A 22,096-nucleotide genomic window follows, 5' to 3' on the forward strand; every position below is an offset into this window, starting at 1 on the left:
CACACTCTTCCTGCACATAGCTTATCACAACACGATTTTCTTATCACCTGGATCGAAAACCCTGCACTGACCATTTGTGCTGCGCCTGCTTTCAAAGCGTGATTCTTGGACCTAACGTCACTTTCAAGAGGCGACAAGAAGGCGATAAAGCTTGCGCAATAACATTGACACCTGTCCACTCAAGGAGTGTCGTTGCGGAGCACCACGCGCGAAATGGGAGCACTACGGCAGCTGCCCATCCCTGACACCACTACTCCAGCAGTTGTACACGGCCTTCGGCACTACACCAGCAGATCAAGACAACGAGCTACATACCACATCGACCCTATCAGGAACAAACTACCACGTTGCGATATAGGATCGTCTCGCGGTAAGTGGAAATCGACCTAGCCGGCATTACTTTGCGTGCTGCGTGAAATCGACAAGTTAAGCCACTCGAACACTGACTACCACCCAAGTACTCATCCCCACATCTCTCACTACACTCATAGCGTTCTATAGACAGCTCTTTTTTCCCTCTCCCCCCACCTACACCTTCACTTCTCTCTCTTCCTTTTCTTATTTAGCTTTACTTCATTACATATTTTTAAGGTAGGCGTCACCTATTTGAAAGTGATGATCGCTCACCAAAGATATCAGGAGGATCTGTTAAAAGATATGATAAATTTGCTCTACCCTAACATGCACGCACCCACACACAGTGTGTGGTACTAGTAAGAAGTAATAAAGAAAAAAAAGCGCGTATTTTTTATTAATATTTTACAAAGGGCCTTGACCCATGCCTGCTGCTGCTGCGACTGCTGCCGGATCATCATTCAAAGTAGGAAGATTGATGGCTTCATGATCGTGACGACACTCCCATAAACTTAATTGGTACAGCGTTACCACAACTAACAAGTGCAACAGTAACGAATAGATGACAAGAAAGTATCGAGACCACTTGTGCGAAAACAACATGCGTGTGAGGTTGAAAGTTAATTTTTCCGCTGGATTTAAGGCATTGTACCGACGCGTTTCCTCCTAACAAAAAGGTTGTATATTAGAATTCTTTGTTGGCTATTTTTACGGGCGATACCGTCAGAATGATTATTTTTACCTTGCGATGGAACTGGACAAACGGGTTCATACTTTCTTCATAAAGCTGACCATATTTGTCTGTTGGATCATCTTTTGTTTTGACAGACCCTCTTCTCACATCTCTATAATCGCTGCCACCACCCATATGCACAGCCGTTGAGCGATTCTATTCGGAAACAGAAAGAACAAGTTGAATATTAAACTCCCCATTGCACGTTAGTAAATACCACACAAAAAAAAAAAAGTGTGGTAACTTACTGCTGCGCTTTTGTTTTCTTCCTTCCAGACGTGCACAAATCGTAACCGTTCATATAGCTTAAGGTTATCCGCTTTCAAGGTCTCCACTTCTCCTTGTACATCTTGCAGCTTCAACTCCAAGCTTCTCGTCTGTGACTCAAGCTCGGTGTTACGTTGCCGGAACCGATCACGCTGACCAATGACAATAGGCAATATACTCTTGTCGTTACCGCCGTCTTTACCAGGAACACTGTTGGCGTCATAACTAACGCGTGGTGATCCATAATCAGGCGTGCGTGGACCTGAAGATTGTTGTTGTTGTTGCTGCTGTGCTATATTGGTGTTTGAGGGCGTGCGCGTCAACTCGTCCATTAATGAGTCGCTTGACGATGGCTTTTGGCCCAGTCGCAGCAAATCCTCTTCCAGTCGCTGTACAAGATTGGCCAACGTTGTATTCTTTGCCTTGAGCTCTTTGTAGGTGCTTTCCTTTGTCGCAAGCTCTTTTTCAATATTGGCATAGGACACCTTTAGTTGCGTAAACTCGTTCTCCAAACGCTTGTTCTTCTCGATCAAGCTGACTTCTAGACTCTGGCGAACTCCTTCATCCTTCTTCAATACATTTTGAGCATCGAAACGGTCCTCGTCGTCACCGGTCGAAAATTCAACGTACTAAAAGTTTTACTCGATATTTAATGACTTGTCCATATCCATCTTGTCCCCAAAAAACTACCACTTTACCTTCATGATCTCCAGCTCCCGTTTAATTTCATCATAGTCGTCAAAACCTTGTAATTTCTTGCTTAATTTCTCCTTTTCTTCAGTCTACATATTATTTCCCAGTTAAATAAGTTGAGCGTGCTATTAGATACTTGCTATACACAGACATGTCTCTCTCTCTCTCTCTCTCTCTCTCTCTCTCACCAATGATTTAACTTCGTTAGAAAGTTCTTTAATGCGCTTGCTTAATCGAGTTTCGGTACTTTGCAATAATTCCTTGTAAGTATCAATGTCTTTAAAAAGTTTGGAAATAGCAGCATCTTGTTGTTGACTCTCGGCAGTATCAGGCCTAAGTTGAAAGTGAACAGTCAATACGAGACATACTATTTTCCGCCCAGTCTTTTCCTGGGCCTAGTCACAGACACCTACACCCTTCATCCCGAATCACATACTTTTCTTTTGATTCTGAACGAGTGGCCTCAACCTCTTCTCGTAAATCATCATTTTTTCGTTCCAGTTCAACAATTTTGGCATTGGCACGCTCGAGATCCATCATGACGATATCCAGCTCGGCAAGTTTGCCTACCACCTCTTCATCTATTATTTTTGTTTTCGTGCAGAAATGGTATGTCCACATCAGTTCTTATAATCCGGGATAATATAGGTTTTACCTTGCGAAAACTATATGTTTGATCGAGTATATAGGCATACCGTATTTTTGATTGTGATTTAAAAGCTGCGCTTGTGTATCGTCATGCGTATGGCGAAGCTGTGTAAGCTGGTCGAGTGCCTGATTCAATTGTCGTTGTAAATCATGCTCCCTGTGTGTGTGTTAAACAAGACAGTCCGTCGATATCAGTAAATCCATTTTTTAGCCAAGGTCTTTTTTCTTAATACATTCGAAAGTAAATCCCCCTCCTTAAAGCGCACCGTTCTTTATACGATCGGATCTTTTCATTGTATTGCTGCTTCATTTGTTCTTCTCGCTGTCCAAGCTCCTCAACCCGTTTCTCATCGGCCTACAGATATAAAAAAAAAAAGTACGCTCAGAGATAAAACTTGATGACTCGAAACCCAGGATTATCTTATAGCGAGCCGACTTACCAAAGATTCCAATTTGCTCAACTTTTGTTGTAGTTCTTGGTTGGCTTTCTCGAGTGATTGCACGTGCTGTGCCTGACGTTGCGCTTCTTCAAGTTCGGATCGTAGCTTTGCATTTTCACTTTTTGCGGTTTCAAGTTCCACATTGTTGACGCTTTGATCCTATGCAATCGCCAGAGTTACATATCTCTTTTTTTTTTCTTATTCCCCTCTTCCCTTGGAACCCCCCCGTCATACAAGCAATGATGTGACACTTACGACAGCAGCTTCAAATAATGGGGCCGGATCAGGTGCGTCAGCAAGCACCTTATAAAGTGCCAAGAACGAGCTTTCTGAATATTTCGTGCGTCGTGTAATATTATCAATTTCTGCCTGATAACCTATAAGCAACTTACTTTAGTACCGTACGTTGTTTTTTTGTTGTGGTTTCTACGCATAAAAGCTTTGTGTATAACTTTACCTTTCAGTAATGATTTGAACTGTTGAAGCTTGTCTTCATCAGGCATCTTTTTGAATTCTGCGTAAAGTTTAAACTTGATACGTTGTGGATAAAAACTTTCAACGATATCATTTTTGGGAAAAAGGACATGTCTTGCTCATTCGAAAAGAGGCATACCTCTTGTTTGTTCAGCTAGCTTTTTACGTGACATTAAACCATCTTTTTGGTTTTCGACAATGGCGAGACCTTGTTGGTCCAACTGACGTTGGAGTGTGGGCAAACCAACTCCACGCCAGAATTCAATGGCGCTTGAGAAATTGCTTTGCTCCTCCATTTATTAAAATGATGCGTTGTGTTTGTTGCTCACTCGTTTGTTGAATATGCTTTTACGTGGTGTAGTTTTGATAGTGATGGCAGTGTAAAGAGTGCTTTGAAAAGAATAGTTCAAGTGCCAAGTGGTGCACTTTGGTATTTTCGGATGCCGCAATGTCTTCCCTGTTTTGGACCAGGCACATGCTTGTCCTGCATTAAAAGTCTTTTTGAATTTTGCGAAACACTCTTATTATTAACCATGCTCTTCGAGATCTCTAACAGTGCGTAATCAGTGCTATAAGAGTAGATAAAAAGACATGAAACACTTGATCATATATAAGCTTTTCTATTACAACCCAAAGAAATAGTCTCGTCACTCGTACTCTCGATTTTCTCAAGATATCGGCGAAAAACATAGCCAAAGAAGCACTAGACACGAAGTTCCAGGTTCCTGTCTGTTTGAGCATGACATGTAAAAACAACCGAACCGCTTGCTATATGACACAGCTAGTCATGCTCTACAAGTATGTTGTAAGTCGAGCTTATTTTCATAAGATCATTACTAATATGTCCAATGCTAATATATCCAACAAACAATGAAATTAGGTGAGTTACAGCGACGACTGGCAAACCTTTTGTCCATACCCAGTCCTAGCCGTAGTGCCATAATAATGTTTTTTTCCGCAGCAGAGAGGAGATACCATTATCATTAGCAGGCTACTTTGTCACAAAATACTATAGCCGTTGCTACTGTCGGAGCGGGGGTCGTCGTCAGTGTATTATCGTCGTACACAAGGAGAAAAAGATCCTACACTTGTCATATTTGACTTTTAAATTATCATTACATTTTGCTATGATAGTTACTGTTGTCAGGGCTTTATGCTCACCCACGGCGGGTTACTGATGACTGAAAGGTACCGACGATAGAGAGAGAGAGAGTCGTCCATGTTGAACAATGTACGCAATTCAGTTTAGAATTGAACACGGCAGTATCAAATTAAAAAAAAAAAAGTGCGTTGTTATTGCTTGCTTGCTAGAAACAACACCAAGCTCGCTTTGTGTTTGTTGGTAGTACCTCAAACGCTTATCGTATTGTTTCTGGAAAATGTCGACGCCGAGAAACTGTTTATGGTACCCGACGAACTGCTGGACGGCCAAACCTGCCATTCGTTGAAAGAAGAAATGAAAAGGAGGGGGCAAAGAGGAGAAGAAGTGCGCTGAGTTACCCATTTATATGTGATTGTTCATGCTGGCTTTTAGTATGATGTCTGTGCATTCCATCACTATCAAAGACTTTCAGTACTAAGTTTTTCTTGCTCAAGTACATTTTTACATTGACGCACTTGTCTTTAAGCGTCCGTCCGCTGTCCTCTGAGAAATAAACATCCTTGTTATGCTTTCGAGATGTTTGTTTATACACAAGAGTGTCATCCATTGTTTAAGCTCGTGGGGGTACTGATGATACCAACCAGTATGTACAGTCCGGGAGGAGACCCATTGTAAAACACCGACAAGGCCATCAAAATAATAGACGAAGGAAGAATAAGTCTTTTTTTTTTACACTGCCCGCCGTCTGCTTACGCGTCATTGATAACAAAGCAGAGCACTGTTCACATAGCTTGCTAAATGGATGGTCTTTTCGGATATTGATTAGTAGGATGGTGGTGCTTAATTCAAGCAAAGCGCGGTACCTGAATTTATTTTATTTTTTATTTGCTCATTCCAAAGTTATTTGGGACGGTACCTTTCGATTCATACTGAGGCGATCGTTAGGCAACCTTTAAAAAAGACAGATGCTATGTGTTTGAGAGAGGCAATGTGGGGATAGAGAGAGAGATTCGTGCTGTTGTGATAGAAACGAGTACTCCCTAGCAGCCATGGTTGTGTATAGAGTGTCGAATAAATTAACGTACTAAAAAATATATACAAGAGGTTACCGAGTTGAATGCCTCATTTCCAAATCGCGTGTTTGTGCAACCGAAACTGTCCAGGCATTGGCTTGTGCTTGATAAGTGTGTGTGTGTCTAGGTTTTCCGCTCTCGCGTTTTTGCTCTCCCTTTTGCTCTTTTTTTTTTAAAGAACAAAGCAGTTCATATACTCTCTCCCCCCCCCTTCCACTTCCTTTTTTCATTTTACTTTTTCCATCTTTCCTTACAGCAACACACTCAGGCAATCTACTCTCCCTCCTTCTTTATTCTTTCTCTTTCTCTCTCTCTCTTTTTGAACACATATTACAATGGCACATGTAAGGCACTCTATATTCACCATCAGCCCAAATTCCGAATTTCTTTTTTTTCTAGATGAAGTACTCTAGGAAAACTAATAAATCATCTAAACTCTGATGGGCAATTTGTAGAGACTTGGCGGACGTAGAAAGAACGTGAAGAAAGGATTCCAATTCACCTTGATGGTTGTCGGTATGCATTTATTTCATTCTTGTGTATAAAAAGTTCATCAGCGGCAGCACAAAGAAAAGAAAGGAAAAAAAAAGAAAGGAAAAAAAAGAAAAAAGGCTGAAATATATATATATGCTGTTTCGTTGTAGGTGCTTCTGGTACGGGCCGCACCACTTTTGTCAACACTCTTTGCAGCTCCAGCGTTCTGGCAAAGAAGGTCTGTGACAACCCTGAGGAGGCCCATAATGAAGAGGGTATCACAATCAAGCCTGTCTCTGTTGGTAAGAGAATTTTCTTGAATTTGATCTCGTTTCTCTCCCCCTCCCCCCTGGTAATTCAAATGCTGATCCCGCCTTGCTCCACACAATCACACTATAGAATTGGACGAAGACGGTGTCAGGTAGCGTATTTTTACCATTATTATCGTCATCATAAGAAGCAACGGCGCAGTGAAGAGAGAAAGAGAGAGAGAGAGAGAGAGAGTGTGTGTGTGTGTATACATATATAGTATGGTGAGGGAGGGCCTGGATGTGAGATGTAAGGGGGTGCTGCTGCACGACAAAAACAAGGGGGTTAGTGTGGAGAGTTTAAAGAGAGAGAGAGGGCTGGATTAATGCAGCAAGCTCCTTACATGAATGAATAAGTGACTGACTGACTGACTGACTGACTGACTGAATGTTTGGGTGATCTGCTTGTATTGTCCTACTAAAGAATTTCATTGACCATCGTCGACACGCCTGGCTTCGGTGACAACATTGACAATGAGCGATGGTAAGTGAAATAAACTTTACAGCTGCGTTTGTTTGTCTGTCTTTGTGTGTGTGTGTGTGTGATGTGTAGCACAAATCTCACTTTATTCGCTTTAGCTTCCAAGAGATCGTCGGTTATTTGGAAAGACAGTACGACGACATTCTTGCAGAAGAGTCGCGAATCAAACGTAACCCACGCTTCCGTGACAATCGTGTCCACGCTCTTTTGTACTTTATCTCGCCTACCGGCCACGCTCTTCGTGAAATCGACATTGAGCTGATGCGCCGTCTGAGCCCTCGTGTCAACGTCATCCCCGTCGTCGGTCGAGCTGACTCGCTCACGCCTCAGGAAATGAAGGACTTTAAGAGAAGAGTAAGCTGTCTTTGTAAAAATCCGCATCAATGAAAATAAAAGCAGCTAACCCCCCTACACTAGATCATGGAGGATATCGAGCACTACAACATCCCCATCTACAACTTCCCTTACGACGTTGAGGAAGACGACGAAGACACCATTGAAGAAAACAGCGAGTTGCGAGCACTCTTGCCTTTCGCCATCATTGGCAGTGACGAAGAGATTGTCGTGAATGGCCGTACTGTTCGTGGTCGTCATTACCCATGGGGTGCTGTAGAAGGTAAAAAAACGTGCAACATTGAAGCATTTTGCGTGCTGTCGTATCCCAAAAAAAAAAAAAAAAGCTGACCGATCCGTTTCTTGGTTTTTATTGCAGTGGATAATCCACAGCACTCTGATTTTGCACGACTGAGATCGGCCTTGTTGAGCTCCCACTTGCAGGACCTCAAGGAAATCACTCACGACTTTTTGTACGAGAACTATCGTACCGAGAAGCTTAGCCGCACAGTCAATGGTGGTGATGCCGAGTAAGTAACTTTTTTGTCTTGTATGTTGCGACAGTGGGAGGGAACTTGGAGTCAAGAGAGAGAGAGAGAGAGAAACCTAATTCTTCGATAACAAAAACAGGGATGCCTCGCTCAATGCTGAGGATATGGCAAGTCAGAGTGTGCGACTAAAGGAAGAACAGCTGAAGAAGGAAGAGGAAAAGGTAAGCAGAGTGAAAAGAAGAAGAACAAAGACGTCTTTTTTTTTTTTTTTTTTGCCTCGACAACCCTTTTTAATTTATAATCATAGCTCCGCGAGATTGAACTCAAGGTCCAGCGCGAGATCCAGGAAAAGAGAGCCGAGCTCTTGAGCAAAGAAGAAGCGCTGCGCAACCTGGAGGCGAGATTGGCACAGGCACAGATTTCCGATGCTTAGGATATCGATTACTCCCTCCCCCCCTCCCCTTTACACTTTCTCCAGCCATCTTCGCACCTCATTTCCCAACGTCAGTAACCCTCTCTTTCTCTCTCTCTCCAACTCTACACAGACAGCCCATACTTTATTCTTTCTTTTTTTCCTTAAAAATGTTATACCATTGGAACAGTCTAATGTTTTGATATAATCTTCTTATATAAATTTCCCATTTTCTTATACGATCTCTTGACCACGCCTGCCACTATCATCATGTCGCGTGTTGTATATATATATATATATACTGCCTGCACCATGATATCTTCACATGATGCTTTCTCGAGTCCTTCCCAAGGGGGCCTAATCAATATTCCGTGGCTGCCTTGCATGGCCATAACGCCTCAACGTTGTTCCCCTCCTCCGACCTAATAAGCTCTTTGGAAAAAGGACACACAGCGATTCGCTCTGATAATGTAAGCAGAGCCGGTTAAACGTATCGGTCTGACCTGAACCGAGAACAATCGGAAATCCTAGTGTGGGACCAATCAGCTTACTCAATCTGGTCCCCCACCATGACGTTTTTACATTTATGCGGGTCTATATTAGAAACATACATGCGGGGTAAAAAAGGGCTCCCCTTTTCCTCGTCTCCCCATATAAAAAAGGTGAGACAGATTATCTTTTTTTTTTCTCCCTCTCTCTCTTTTTTTCTCTCGTTTTTTTTTTCATAACGACACGCACACTGTTATCCCATGATTGAAGCAGCAAACAATGTCAACGCGAGTGGAGGCAAGACCTTCCAGTACCAATCCAAGCTATCCAAGCTGCCTATTCCCGACCTTCAAGGCACTATCAAACGCTATCTCGCTTCCGTAAAACCGCTCCAGGTAGAGTAACCTTGGCTCTCTAAACGTTACCCCAAGTAAATGAGGGGAGCATAGCAACAACTCATATCCACTCTTTCGTTTTTAGACCCCTCAAGAGTTTGAAAAGACCAAGGCTGCCGCCGACTTGTTCCTGAACGACGAGGGACTTGAACTGAATGAAGAACTCAAGAAATACGCTGCTGATAAGATGTCGTATATCGAAGAGTTCTGGTACGTCTTGGAACCATCGATCCTTTTTTTCCCACGGGGTCACAGATACAAGTGCTGACACGAGCTTCTTTTTTTCTTTTTTGAAAAAAAAAAAATTGATACGAATTGATTAGGTATGATTCGTACCTGCAGACCACGGACCCTGTGGTACTGAACCTGAACCCATTCTTCTTACTCGAAGATGATCCTACGCCACAACGCAACGACCAAGTCGTCCGTGCCGCCTCGCTGATCTGCTCCACCTTGACCTTCATCGAAGCCCTGCGCGCTAAAACATTGGAACCCGATGTGTTTCGCGGCACGCCCTTGTGCATGTCTCAGTTCACCCGCCTCTTTGCCACCTCACGTGTGCCCACAGACAACGGTTGCTACATTGCACCTGCTGAGGAATCACGCCATATTGTCGTCATGGTCCACTCGCAATGCTACCATTTCGAGGTCTTTGACGAGCATGGCGAGGTCGCACTGACTGAAAAAGAAATCGCCTCCAACTTGCGAGCCATCATCCGCGACGCTGCCCAGATCCCAGTGACCGAAATTGCCAAAAATGCGATTGGTGTCCTGACGACTGAAAACAGACGCAATTGGGCTCGTCTCAGAACGGAACTTCAGAACGATCCTGTGAACAAGGATGCGTTGCAGGTCGTTGATACGGCCTTGTTCGTGGTGTGTCTGGATCATGTCACGCCGTCCACCATTGCGGATCTTTCCACCAACATGCTCTGTGGCACGTACAAATTGGATCATGGCCTGCAGGTCGGGACATGCACGAACCGATGGTACGATAAGCTTCAGGTAAATTCACTCGACCTTCTAGCGCATTATAAAAAAAAAAGGTGTGGGGTGGGAAAATGACACAAAAAACTTTGTTTCCTCTCTCTCTTTTAGATTATCGTCTGCAAAAACGGTAGTGCGGGCATCAATTTCGAGCACACAGGTGAATTATTATCAAGGGCCTCGTGCGACATGGTCCCCCACCCCCCCGCCCCTTCTGCTTTGGTAAAACTCATCAATTTCCTTTTGGGTTAATAAATAGGCGTCGATGGTCACACCGTACTACGCTACGTCTCGGACATTTACACGGACACCATTTTGCGCTTCGCAAAGACTATCAACAGCCAGACAAAATCCATCTTCCACTCGCAGGCTGCACAGGACAACGCTGCCATGCGTCGTGGCAGTGCTGCCTCGGCAACGTCTCAAGGCTTCGACAGCAACCCACGCCGTCTCGAATGGAAGATGACCCAGAAGTTGACCTTGGGCGTCCGCTTTGCCGAGACGCGTCTCTCTGATCTTATCTTGCAGAACGAGGTCAAGGTGCTCGAGTTCAACAACTACGGCAAATACTTTATCACCGACATGAAGATGAGTCCCGATGCCTTTGTTCAGGTAAGACAGACTCAAGCTATATCATTTTTTATTGCTGCTGTTGTTTGTTTGTTTTGATTACCTAATCAACGTGGAACACATGGCTTTTAACCCCCACATTATTTCAATAGATGGCATTCCAAGCTGCTTACTACGGTCTCTATGGCAAGTGCGAAAGCACCTACGAGCCTGCCATGACCAAGACTTTCTTGCATGGCCGTACTGAAGCCATCCGCAGTGTCACTGACGCCTCATTGAACTTTGTCGAGACCTACTATTCCGATGCTTCTGACAACGACAAGCTTGATACCTTACGTAAGGCACTCAAGGCCCACACTGCACTGACGCGCGACTGTGCCAAGGGCCAAGGCCACGACCGTCATCTGTACGCGATGGAGTGTCTCTGGGACCGTACACACAAGGATGAAAAGAAGCCATTGCTTTTCACCGACCCTGGCTACAAGACCATGAACCACACTGTCATCAGCACATCCAACTGTGGCAACCCGGCACTCCGTCTATTTGGCTTTGGTCCTGTTGTCTCGGACGGTTTTGGCATTGGCTACATTATCAAGGAAGATGGCATCGCCTTTGTCGCTTCCTCCAAGCATCGTCAGACCGAACGTCTGTTGGCTACATTGGAATCCTATTTATTGGATGTCCAAGTCATGCTGACAAAGGAAAAGTACCCCGGTGGATTGTCTCAGCGCCAACGATTGCTGGCCATGGAAGAAGCGCACGAGATGACCAACGGTTACAGCTACTTTGATAATGGCGAACATGCTTCGGACACTTCTTCGCAAGGAAGCAACTCGAGCGCTTCGATTACTCGCAAAGTCGGCAAACGTCTTGTGCTTCGTGAATCCCACTAATTTCTCACATCTCATTCCTATCCCTCCCGGTACTTCCATACGGTTCTCATATTTCCATCCTTCCATTTCTTGAAAAAGACCCTTTTCTCCCACGCACACTATATAAAGGAAAAGAGTACTCTTTTGTGTATTTATGTCATATCACCTTCATAAACTTCTGTATACACTTATCACATATACATTTATATATATATAAACTAAAAAGATAAACAAATTGTTATATAACAAAAATAAACAATCCCTTCTTTATTACCATTACTTTTCTACATGATATGACAACGTTGCCGTGGTGATGAATCTTGTGCTTTGACCGCAGGCGGTGTTGGCACGACGACTGGACGATTAAGCTTTTCAGCCGCTTCGACATGACCTTTGGATGCCGCCTTCCCAAAATATTCCAAAGCGCGTGGATAATCCACACTTATTCCCACGCCTAGTTCATAATAGGTCCTACATATCAGATGGATTGGTTAGCTGATGTTTTCTTTTTTTTCATGCTCTCAATTAAAAAAAAAAAAAAAACTTCAATAATTTACCCTAATGTGTATTCTGCCTCTTTTAGTCCTCGCTCAGCAGCACGTTGACACCATCGAAATGCCGCATCCGGCTGTTGTGCAAGGAACCCTTGTATTCCGATCGCATACACTTTTGCCAGCTCGAGCATCGCCAAGTCATATCCTTCCTCAGCCGCTTTCATAAAACACTGGTACCCTTGCCAAGCATCACCTGGCTGTCCTAGTAGACCATACGTATGGACTTGACCCATCTGGTAAACGGCTTCGACCAAATCGAGTTGAAACGCTTGTTTGAGGTATCGGAATGCCCTTGACTCATTCTTTTCGACTTGTTCACTTTAAAGTAAAAGTCGTGTAAGTAAAAAGACTCGCCACCTTTTTTTTTCCTCCAAAATATATATATATATATTACCGTGTTTGCAAAGTGTGCGCATAGATCTTGCTTAAAACCAAGGCTGCCTTGCCACTCTCTGCTGCTTTACCACTTTTGGCCGCCTTTTCGAGTACCTGGATAGCACTCATATTTTGTCGTAGCAGGACCATCGCCATTTTCTAATTTTCACGTGTCAGTCCGTCAATTAGAAATACTCACATTTGTAGTAGTACATGTCTCCCTCGTAAATTACACACACAGTATCACAACAAACGTACATAATTCGCTTCTGGATGACCATCAGCCGCGGATCGATAACACGCCAACGCCTTGGTCCAATCGCCTTGCTCTTCAGCCTGATCCGCCAACGCCAAATACGCAGCCAAGTAACCATGCTTGGCAGCCTTTTCAAAACATCGCGTGGCCTTGGCTGGCTGGTGCGATTCAAGATAATGCTGGCCCTGCAGAAACACAGCCTCCCACATTTTCTTTTTGGCCAGCCGACTGATCCAGTACCTGCCTTCGTCCAACAGCCGTTGACGCGTGCTCGCGTTTTCATCATACAGCCGCGCCACGTCCAATAAATACTTTGCATAGGCCATTTGGACGTGTCTGTTCTTGGTTTTGATAGCCATGCGACGGTATGTCTTGATGGCGTCCTTTTGGTGTGTCAAGCTGTAGCTTGCGACAATGCATGTGAACCGTGCTTTGCTGCTGCTGCGTCCTTTTCCTTCTATTTTTGGTTCCTGTTGCTCTGGCGTTGTTCTTAAATGATTCCCGCTGGATAAGGTTGTTCGCCCTTTGTGTGTTGCTGTTGCTGCTGGTATAGGAGGCGGCGAACCGATCTTTTCAATCATGGCGGCTGCCATTTCAACGGGTGATGGCAATTCCGATTGAGGTGCCGGCTGTTGTTGTTGTTGTTGTTGTTCCTCCATTACAATGGGCTTCTCTGACATTGCTGTCTGATGTGATGCTACGGGTGACGATGGTGACGGCAGTGCCTGTTCTTCGTCACTGTCCCGGAGACAAAGCGAGACCATGGATCCCCAGGGTGACGGAATCTTGGAAGGTGTCGGTTGCTGCTGCTGCTGCTGCTGCTGCTGCTGACATGTGGGTGTTGCTGGCGATGCAGTCGACGGTGACAGGCAGCTGTTTGAAGGAGTTGTTGAAACGACGAGATCGTCGGGGGTATTGGGTGTTTGGTAAACATTATTATGATTGTTTGTATTTGTAGTAGTACTGGTGGTGCTATGATTGCAGGGCTCATAGGATGGATCAAATGGCTTTTGCATCATCACCATCTTGGATTCTGGCTCTTGGTTGGTTTCTTTTTCTCCTTGTTGGTCTTCTTCTATTTGTTCGATTTTGGTACTTTCACCGTGACGACCGCAGTCTACCGAAAAAGGGCGTTTCATCGTGTGGTTGTCTTGGTTACTAGAATCGTGCGTCGTTGCCATGTACATCCCCTCGTTGCCCGTTTCGCAAAAGCTGTGTCGCCTTGATTGGACAGCAGCAGGAACCATGATGAGACTCGAGTAAGGAGACGAGGGTCCTTTTTCAAGTACATAAACCCATTTTACTGAGTTTGCATTTCCTCTAAATCGATGCATTTGTTTACTTTACTATACCTTTTGATCCCGGTACTTGTATTGGCACTATGGTTGAAGGTGGTGGAAAGCCTGAGATGGATCCACAATAGGGTGCTGCTGTCGGAGGAAACACAGGGTCGAACGATGCAGGAATTTGTGGCAACGGCTTTGCTCGTCGTTGCTGCTGCTGCTGTTGCTGCTGATGGACATAATACATCTGAGGCATGTACTCGGTCATGTTCAATAAAAGGCTCGTATACCAAAGGAAGAAGACAAAAGGAAGGGAGAGAGAGACAACATAAATGGTTGAAAGGAAGTTGTGCAAGTAAAAAAATTGTTTTGATTGTTTTGGACACCGTTTACCATGTTTGGATAACAATTGTTGTTATTCTTTTGTCTCCATTTGGTACTACTGTTTTATGCTACTACATAGCTCTGGACCCTACCTACTAATCAAGTAAGCGTGTTCAGGGGACCGACCGTATTGGATCCACATGTGTGTTTTGTTAATTCATTTGCAACGGTACACACTTGCTCGTATAAAGGCTGTGTTTTCGGGTGGACGACGGAGAAAAAGAGCCGACGCCTGTCATGCAACATGTTTATGGTAACACAGAAAAATCATACTTGTAGTTGGATCAATAATGGTGCTACATGATCCATTCTTCTGGTCCGTATTGCACTTTCATTCAAAACAATACGTTATATTTATTCCTTATATATATGCTATGCGAGAATGCGATATTGTAGGGTTGTATAGTTTATTATATAGCAAATAGAAAGACGGTTTTATATGTACAGTATGAGGGAAAACATACTACGTGCAGAAAAGACTTTACAGACGACAAAGTCTTTATTACAGTATAACATCAATCAAGGGACAATCATAATGATTTGACAGCACTGCAATTTTCTTTCCAATTGTATTACCATTTTCAGCGCGCCTGCTACCGTGTTCTTGATTGGAACTGATTTAAGAAAGTCCTTATCCGTTCTGTAAAGAACTACACGCTTCGCCTGAGTTGTGGATATCATGTTGAATTCATTAACTGTAGTAGTTGAGTACAAGCCAAATGCGTCTTCATACGATGCTTTGTCAATCATTTACATCGCCGTACCAAGATCACACATACCGTATTCCTTAGAACTTTCTTTAATCCTACCAAACGTTCTATAAGATACTATGTTTTTATGTCATTTACATGGATCTTTTTTTATTCAAACCTAAGATGTACCGAAAGTGGGGGTTATAAACAGAGAGACGCGGGATAGAGAATTTATGAATTTAAGGTATAATAGTAGCTTCAACAATGCCAGAAAGGATATGAAGAGAATGAAAATCAATATCGATACGACAGTGACCAAGGGTTTCATTGCATAATTTAGCCATGAGTGACATATAATCTGATATTGGGACAAGGTCATCAAGTCCATCTTAAAGAGTGGTAACGGTGGAAGCTTATGGTAGATCCGGGACACAGGTCGACCAGAAACAATAGCTTACCGCAGCAAGGAGATCCAAAATTTTGCGAATTGCAAAAGTGTGTAAATTGGATAAGGAAGAAGCAAAGTCCAACGAGGCAATTTCCATCATAGTGTAAAGACAGTCGTGGCGTTTGGATACAATAAAAAAGGAAATGGAATATCCTTTGATGATAAAGGCCAAACAAACCAGTAGATCATGCCGTTCGATGGCGCGCTTGCAAGTGATACCAAGTCGGAAAATGTCCAAATTGACTGCTTGTTTTTGTGGTGGATACGTTGCCAGCCTTGGCTTCACCGAATCCAAGAGGACACCCAAAGTCATGCTGCACGAGCGTTGAACTGATGGCGTCTGGCCGAATGTCAGTAAGTTCTTGGTGCACAGATTTGTTTGCCTATCGTAGGGCCACTTATTGATCTTGGTCCACAATTATCTCAGATAAGAGCACGTCAAAATATGTGGATTGCAGTTCCACTTCACTAATTTTGGACATATCTATGATGGGCAGGCATGGCAATTTCGTTAACCTAGATTAATAAAAGGGTATATGAGTTGGCCAAAAAAATTAATTCATCAAAGATGAAGAAAAAATGACCCTACAAGTTTGCTAGTCCTTCAATGACATTGCCCATTGTATTGTTCATTGTCGCAGCCAAGGTCAACAGATCACGCTTGCCCTCGCGCACACTTATCTTCTTACTATCCATAGCGTTAATTGTATTGATCACCTTGATAAAATTGCTATCACTGATCTTGGCAGTGTTCGCAGCCATCAATTCACCCAGCACTTGATTGCACACATTGTTCAAGGCACATTGACCAAATATTATCTTCATCATAGTGGGGCTGTGATCCATTGGTGCATGAAAAAGGATGTCGGTAACAGCCAGCGATTCCTTCAACAATGTTTCAAGATGAAAGGGGGGGACAAGAGTATTAACATGTGGATAGTATTGTTGAAACAAGCCATTGATGTTAGCATTTCTAGGTAGATTATAAAATGTGCGACATATTAAACTTTAAAATTAAAATTGAATTTTTATATAAATAAAAAAATAAACATAAAAATAATTTATAAATATATAAATATCCATCTCATGATGTTTAATTGGTTATATATTTTGAAATAGACTTCTTAAAACATAGAGAAAGATATATTACTTCTGTTACAAAACTATAAATGAAAAATGAAATATATATTTATAAAAAATGAAATATAATCTAAATAAATATAAAATAATGAAATAAAATAAAAAAACTTATATTATAATAGAAACAGATAAAAATATATAGAAGTACTTAAATTAGCGTTTCTTAAGCTTCTTGAGTAATACAAAAACTTTTCTTCAACAGATAAATATTAGTATTAATTATTTTGACAATTGTTTCCATCACTAATAGTTATTTTTCTATTTTTACAATTAAGTTCAAAGTAGATTATTACAATAATTGTTTTTAACAAATAAGATAATATATAATAAGATAGAATATATAAAAAAAGACAGATTAAGATCTTTTAAAAAAATTAATTCATTTTATATATATAGTTTTTCTAAAATATTTTAGAAATAATGTCAAAAACAAATTTTTAATGAAATCTGAATTATTTTGACGGTTATTTCTATTATTAATAAATATATTTTATGTTATATTTTTTATTCTTACAAATCTATTTTTATTTTCTATTTTACAAACAATAAATATTCTTCTCTTTTTCTATCTTATTCATTTATCTTTTAAGTTTATCCTTATAAGTTATCTTATTCCTGAAAAAGAACTTAGAAAATTAATTTATGCTATATATTTAATTATGAATCTGTACTTCCTATGATCCAGGGCGTAGTTGGTATTTTATTGTCCATAGTACAGTGTCAAGGGTTGGAGATGAGGCATTGTTGTCAATGAAAGGAGTCATTGTTGGGATCTTGTACAATATAGGTACCCCCCCTTTATCTTGTGTCCACGTAATCGTACGGAGTTCTAATGTTAACCAATAAAAATGCAGCATCCGAAGTTATGGTAGTCCAAATTGTGTAGCTCAATGATGCATAACCAATGAGAAATCAGCATCTCAAAACAGGGACTCGCAACCTTTTTATGTCTTTGAAATCTGAAAAAAAAAGTAAACCTCAAAAATGCTATTTAGCTAAAGCTATCATCATATATTGGTTATTAACTAATATCATTGCATAAAAATAACAGAAAGAAGCTGTATAGATATAAGTATAGTAGTTTAATCACTGATAATATAAGAAAATGATTAAGATAGTAAGGATAAATAAAAGAGGATAAAATACTAGTAAGAGAAAGGGAAAAGATAATAAATAGAAAACGGAAATCATTATCACAGCTGGATAAGTCTTCTTGAATGGGGCGGTAGATGCTCGCTAATGTAAGTAGTTGTTAGTACTATATATAATAGTAGAAATGAAGTAGAAAAATTACCTAATATCAGATTCAGAGTAATCAGAGTCATAATCAATATGATCAAGTAACCCATGATCTCTGTAATCAGCAAGATCAACAAAACTCATGCTATCTTGACCACTGTTTTCCTCTGAGTTAGAACGATGATATCTTGAGTTATCACCAGGCGCTCTTGTAGGCAAATCAGTAGCAATATCCTCATAGTTAACAGAAGTAGTAGAAGTACTACCCTCTTCAAACTAAATATCACTCAAGCCTTGTAAGAGGGATTGCCACTGGTTCTGATGCTTACGGCGCCATAAGAACTCTAAGAGTTTCCAAGGATAAGCATCAACAGTACGTTTTACAGCTGTCCAAAATCCTATTACAGAAAAAATAAGTCTAAGAAGATAAGAAAGCAAAAATCAATAAAGTGAATAGTATACCTTCAATCATATTGGAGTTGAAAAGCTGATCACCATCTGTATTCCCTCTGCTGTAGTTTACTGTGGCAAAACCAACATCATGATTTACTGCTACATGATCATATCCTAACTGGCGCAACCTCATATAAGGACGATGGCAGTCTGAAATGATTCTTGTACCAGGCCCGACATATTATTGGATTAATGGAATCAATGCATCAGCTGTTCTATCTATCTGGAACAATACAAAGAAAGGCCTTTCCTGCTTGACCAGACCGGTTTTCTACCATCCCAAAGACCCAAACACCTAGAACTGGATGGCCACGATGGTACTTGTTCTTGCCAAACTTGCTCTCATCAATCTGTACCTCGGTTACACCAGGTCCACCTAATAAAAACTTTTAGTTTCTTTTAAATTAAGGAAGAAAAGAAAAATATAAACTTACCCAAAGTAATATCATCATCTGTAATATCATTATCCATGATCTGGTAAACATCAAAGATGATCTGTGCAACTGTATGGCGGTCAAGTTCCATCATCTTTGTCAAAGCCTTTACCGAATTACCAGCAATAAAACCATGTAGGGCCCATAGGATATCACGTAAGTCTGCCTTCCTACTATAGAAATATGACCCCTTGCTAACAGATTTTGTAGTCCTATTACAACAGCTTTTTGTGCAGCGCCATCTAGGACGTTTTTGACTTGGAGGCCAGGTAATATGCATCTCAGAGCCATTATCACAGTACATTGTTTCATTGAAGGCACCATTTTCGATCAGAAAACTATCTCAAGTAAATTTTCATAATAAGTAAAACTATTTATCGTATATTACTTATAAATAAAAATAAAGTGAAACCCTTATGAGATAGCATCACTAGGCTTTGCAATCAACTCGGCAAATCTCCTTGTAGAAGGGAATTGGTTATTAGGGTGGGTAAAAGACATAGTAAAATAAAAATGGATAAAGTTGAGGAAGATGAGATACTGGTTGGAAAAATTATACTTAGCCCTTTTTATATTCTAGGAGTGTTCTTTTTATTCCCACAGCAAAATTATTTAGTAATCAGTATTATGTCATTCTTCTCACACAGATTTATATTTGTCATCTACATTCCCGTATATGTCATCCGTTTTCCCATATAACAAGGTTTCTTTTTCCCATGTAACAAGGTTCTTTTATAAAATGCAATCATTATTAATTACTTTTAATGTACTTACTACTTATAACTCTTGAGCTTTATATCTTTCTCTAATTGAAATTTCGATCAAATATACCCTTATCCCTTAGATATCATAGTAACGATTACTTATCTTCTAGTATTTCTCTGAACTCAACACATCTCGCTACAATATAGCTTTTAGTAGTATGTTTCTGTAGCTATTATACCTAGTTATATAAAACTTCAAAATTTTAAGAATGTGACCTCTTAGCTTCAAATGGCTGGTTCTCTTGCAGTTTCTGCGCTGTGGCTTAGAAAATTGGAGATATAGAAATTCAGATACTGAACTATATATAGGTAAAATTTGCGGTCCGATGCGTGACTCTATCTATAATCCAGCGTTGGGTTTCCGACGTCGGTAATCGACAGCGTAGTTTCCAACCGTCGTAAATGTCGGAGATCGGAAATCGCAAATATCGGAAATGTCGGAAATACGGTATAAAGAATATATATTTATCAAAAGAACTATAACAAAACATTATTCGAAGCTTTCTAGTGGAGGCAAACCAGGCAGAAACAGCGATTCCAGCTTCCACTTGTATCTCTTATTTCCGGCTGGATGAACTTCATCACTCGCTTGGTCTTGGCAAGAATCTTAACCCTCTCCATCCAACATTTCGAACCATTCGTTCACCAAAACGTTCTATCTGGACGCCAAAACAGCGGCACTTTCCTCGTCGACATGTCCACTCATGGTTTCTTCATGCATGTCTTCGTCGTCAGGCTCCTGTTCGTCCATGTTGTCCATGCTGCCCTCCATATACAAACTTTGACTACTTTCCATCCGCTGTAACATGGGTCGAGCAGTGGGCGTGGGTGTTTCAGTGCGCATCCGTCGCATGTGCGCATCTTCTTTTCATAGCATGGCTCGGACTTGTGCAATTTTCAGCACCTTCTCCCACCCAAGTCTGTTTCGTCGATTGCTGTGGATGAATCCCATATCGCTAAACAGGCGTTCACAGGAAGCTGAGTTAACGCCAATTGAATGCACGCGGCGAGCCACGAACACCAGATCCTTGCACTCATCGTTGGCTTGCTCCATCATAGCCCAATATCGCTCCATTGACGGGAATTGCTTGGCCATATTTGCACTGAATGGGTAATCTTGCTCATGGTACCTTTGTATTTGCGCCATCATACTCTGAGATTCTTGTCCGGTCCACATGGAAAAGTATCGCGCAGCCCACAAGCCAAGCTCGAGAACAGATACGCCTCGGTTTTCGGTGTCTCCGTGAAAAGGATCCAGGAAAGTGTTAATATTGTTGAGACGATAATTCGGGTTTAGGTACAATGCCAGAAGCAAAAGTGGCTGCTCCCACTGATACCAGCGTCGTTCCAATTGACTGATAAAGGCACCCAACTGTTCTTGCGGTAACGTCTTAACAAAGTCGTTTGCAACGATGTGTGGGATGATATTTGCAAACTGATGAACAATATGATACAGCCTTGCTTAGTCGCTTTGCAAACAATCGAGGCTGGTGGCAAAAGGCTGGACCATTGATTGCAATCCTTGTACATGTACCCAGAAAGTTTCATCCTTGATAATGTTTGCTACTTCAGGTGGCAAACGAGTATCCATCGTTTCTTCCAAGGACAAGACGGTATGCTGTTTAAAGATATTTATGAATTAGTAACTTGTTGCATTAAGTTCGAGTTGACCGTGGATTACTACGAATTAAAATGGGTACCTTCAATGCAACCTGCGTATTACACAAGCTTCTGAAAGCGTCAAAATGGCTGTTCCATCGGGTACTTGCAGGTTGTCGCAAGGTAACCCTACGTCGTTGCGGTGCACCGGTCTGATGATCTTTAAGTTTTCGCGTCAAATATGGGGAACGGTTGAACGCTTCAATAACTTTGACGGCTTGGGCTACGTAGTCCTTCAGCGAAGTAAAGGCCTTGAACATGTCTGCGATACAAAGATTCATTTGATGGGTAAAACACGGAAGCCAAACGATATGTTGGTGGACGCGGCGCAATTGTGAACGAGCAGCAGTATATGCACTTGCCGAATCTGTAACGACTGCGATCACCTGGATATTGTTTTCAGGGATCTTTTCGGCGGCATCAAACAGCAAGCTTTCAAGCTTACTCTTGACCTCTAAAGTTCCTGAGATCTCACCAGATATATCCTTGGCATCCCAGACCACGCTGCTTCCCTTAGCCGTGTTAAGCACCACACCTAGGATTGACTCCTTGGATACGTTTTTCCAACCATCGCAAGTAAGGGTCACACCTTGAGACATTTGGGCTTCCTCGATGATGGATGCATTTGCTTCTATGGCAACGGCGCTCAAGATTTCGTTTCCGAGATATTTACGAGATGGCAATCCATTAGGTTTGAATCAAGATGATAAAAAAACTCCTGTTAGGTTAAAATTTTTTCAAGCTTAGTCGTTCAGTGAGTATAAAAAGTTAAAGCATTACCTGGATACGACTATTCAAATGAACAAACACATCACGAAC

The 22,096-nt window shown here is 41.7% G+C and overlaps 6 protein-coding genes across 6 annotated transcripts; 3 read left to right on the top strand and 3 right to left on the bottom strand.

The window, feature by feature from the left end:
- Positions 1 to 759: 759 nt before the first annotated feature.
- Positions 760 to 3,905, bottom strand: BDB00DRAFT_757829 (Golgi vesicle transport-related protein; the record flags this gene model as incomplete). Its single annotated transcript, XM_053119012.1, has 12 exons — positions 760 to 1,020; positions 1,097 to 1,197; positions 1,332 to 1,983; positions 2,053 to 2,136; positions 2,236 to 2,380; positions 2,463 to 2,628; positions 2,743 to 2,852; positions 2,962 to 3,050; positions 3,136 to 3,294; positions 3,391 to 3,512; positions 3,593 to 3,649; positions 3,749 to 3,905. 12 exons carry the CDS (start codon positions 3,903 to 3,905, stop codon positions 760 to 762), a joined length of 2,103 nt encoding a protein of 700 aa, XP_052983101.1.
- A 2,214-nt stretch (positions 3,906 to 6,119) lies between these two features.
- Positions 6,120 to 8,304, top strand: BDB00DRAFT_881897 (Septin-domain-containing protein; the record flags this gene model as incomplete). The annotated part of the gene is made up of 10 exons (XM_053128109.1): positions 6,120 to 6,128; positions 6,240 to 6,300; positions 6,429 to 6,560; positions 6,658 to 6,679; positions 6,991 to 7,050; positions 7,146 to 7,401; positions 7,465 to 7,663; positions 7,760 to 7,910; positions 8,011 to 8,092; positions 8,179 to 8,304. 10 exons carry the CDS (start codon positions 6,120 to 6,122, stop codon positions 8,302 to 8,304), a joined length of 1,098 nt encoding a protein of 365 aa, XP_052983102.1.
- Positions 8,305 to 9,032: 728 nt separating this feature from the next.
- On the top strand, positions 9,033 to 11,617 carry BDB00DRAFT_785275 (acyltransferase ChoActase/COT/CPT; the record flags this gene model as incomplete). The annotated part of the gene is made up of 6 exons (XM_053120529.1): positions 9,033 to 9,167; positions 9,253 to 9,377; positions 9,491 to 10,172; positions 10,266 to 10,314; positions 10,414 to 10,766; positions 10,877 to 11,617. The coding sequence occupies 6 exons, from the start codon at positions 9,033 to 9,035 to the stop codon at positions 11,615 to 11,617; spliced, it is 2,085 nt and encodes a 694-aa protein (XP_052983103.1).
- Positions 11,618 to 11,856: 239 nt separating this feature from the next.
- Positions 11,857 to 13,681, bottom strand: BDB00DRAFT_807481 (uncharacterized protein). Its single transcript, XM_053122332.1, has 4 exons — positions 12,784 to 13,681; positions 12,545 to 12,684; positions 12,154 to 12,468; positions 11,857 to 12,067 (listed from the first exon to the last, which is right to left on the bottom strand). Exons 1-4 carry the CDS (start codon positions 13,543 to 13,545, stop codon positions 11,881 to 11,883), a joined length of 1,404 nt encoding a protein of 467 aa, XP_052983104.1. The 5' UTR covers positions 13,546 to 13,681; the 3' UTR covers positions 11,857 to 11,880.
- On the top strand, positions 13,515 to 14,357 carry BDB00DRAFT_807484 (uncharacterized protein). The gene is made up of 2 exons (XM_053122333.1): positions 13,515 to 14,040; positions 14,173 to 14,357. Exon 1 carries the CDS (start codon positions 13,720 to 13,722, stop codon positions 14,005 to 14,007), a length of 288 nt encoding a protein of 95 aa, XP_052983105.1. The 5' UTR covers positions 13,515 to 13,719; the 3' UTR covers positions 14,008 to 14,040; positions 14,173 to 14,357.
- A 1,196-nt stretch (positions 14,358 to 15,553) lies between these two features.
- Positions 15,554 to 16,434, bottom strand: BDB00DRAFT_869069 (uncharacterized protein; the record flags this gene model as incomplete). Its single annotated transcript, XM_053126552.1, has 2 exons — positions 15,554 to 15,971; positions 16,178 to 16,434. 2 exons carry the CDS (start codon positions 16,432 to 16,434, stop codon positions 15,554 to 15,556), a joined length of 675 nt encoding a protein of 224 aa, XP_052983106.1.
- Positions 16,435 to 22,096: the final 5,662 nt, after the last annotated feature.

This window comes from Zychaea mexicana (genome assembly GCF_025766255.1).
Source record: "Zychaea mexicana strain RSA 1403 chromosome Unknown BDB00scaffold_12, whole genome shotgun sequence".
In the NCBI taxonomy this organism is placed as follows: domain Eukaryota; kingdom Fungi; phylum Mucoromycota; class Mucoromycetes; order Mucorales; family Lichtheimiaceae; genus Zychaea; species Zychaea mexicana.

Bases quoted from the DNA above. Each gene is read 5' to 3' on its own strand.
- BDB00DRAFT_807481 (XM_053122332.1), bottom strand. From the start codon at position 13,545: ATGGTCTCGCTTTGTCTCCGGGACAGTGACGAAGAACAGGCACTGCCG. The intron at 12,685-12,783 runs GTACGTTTGTTG...CGTGAAAATTAG, and splicing joins GTCATCCAGAAGCGAATTAT to AAAATGGCGATGGTCCTGCT. The intron at 12,469-12,544 runs GTAATATATATA...TTTACTTTAAAG, and splicing joins GCGCACACTTTGCAAACACG to TGAACAAGTCGAAAAGAATG.
- BDB00DRAFT_807484 (XM_053122333.1), top strand. From the start codon at position 13,720: ATGATTGTTTGTATTTGTAGTAGTACTGGTGGTGCTATGATTGCAGGG.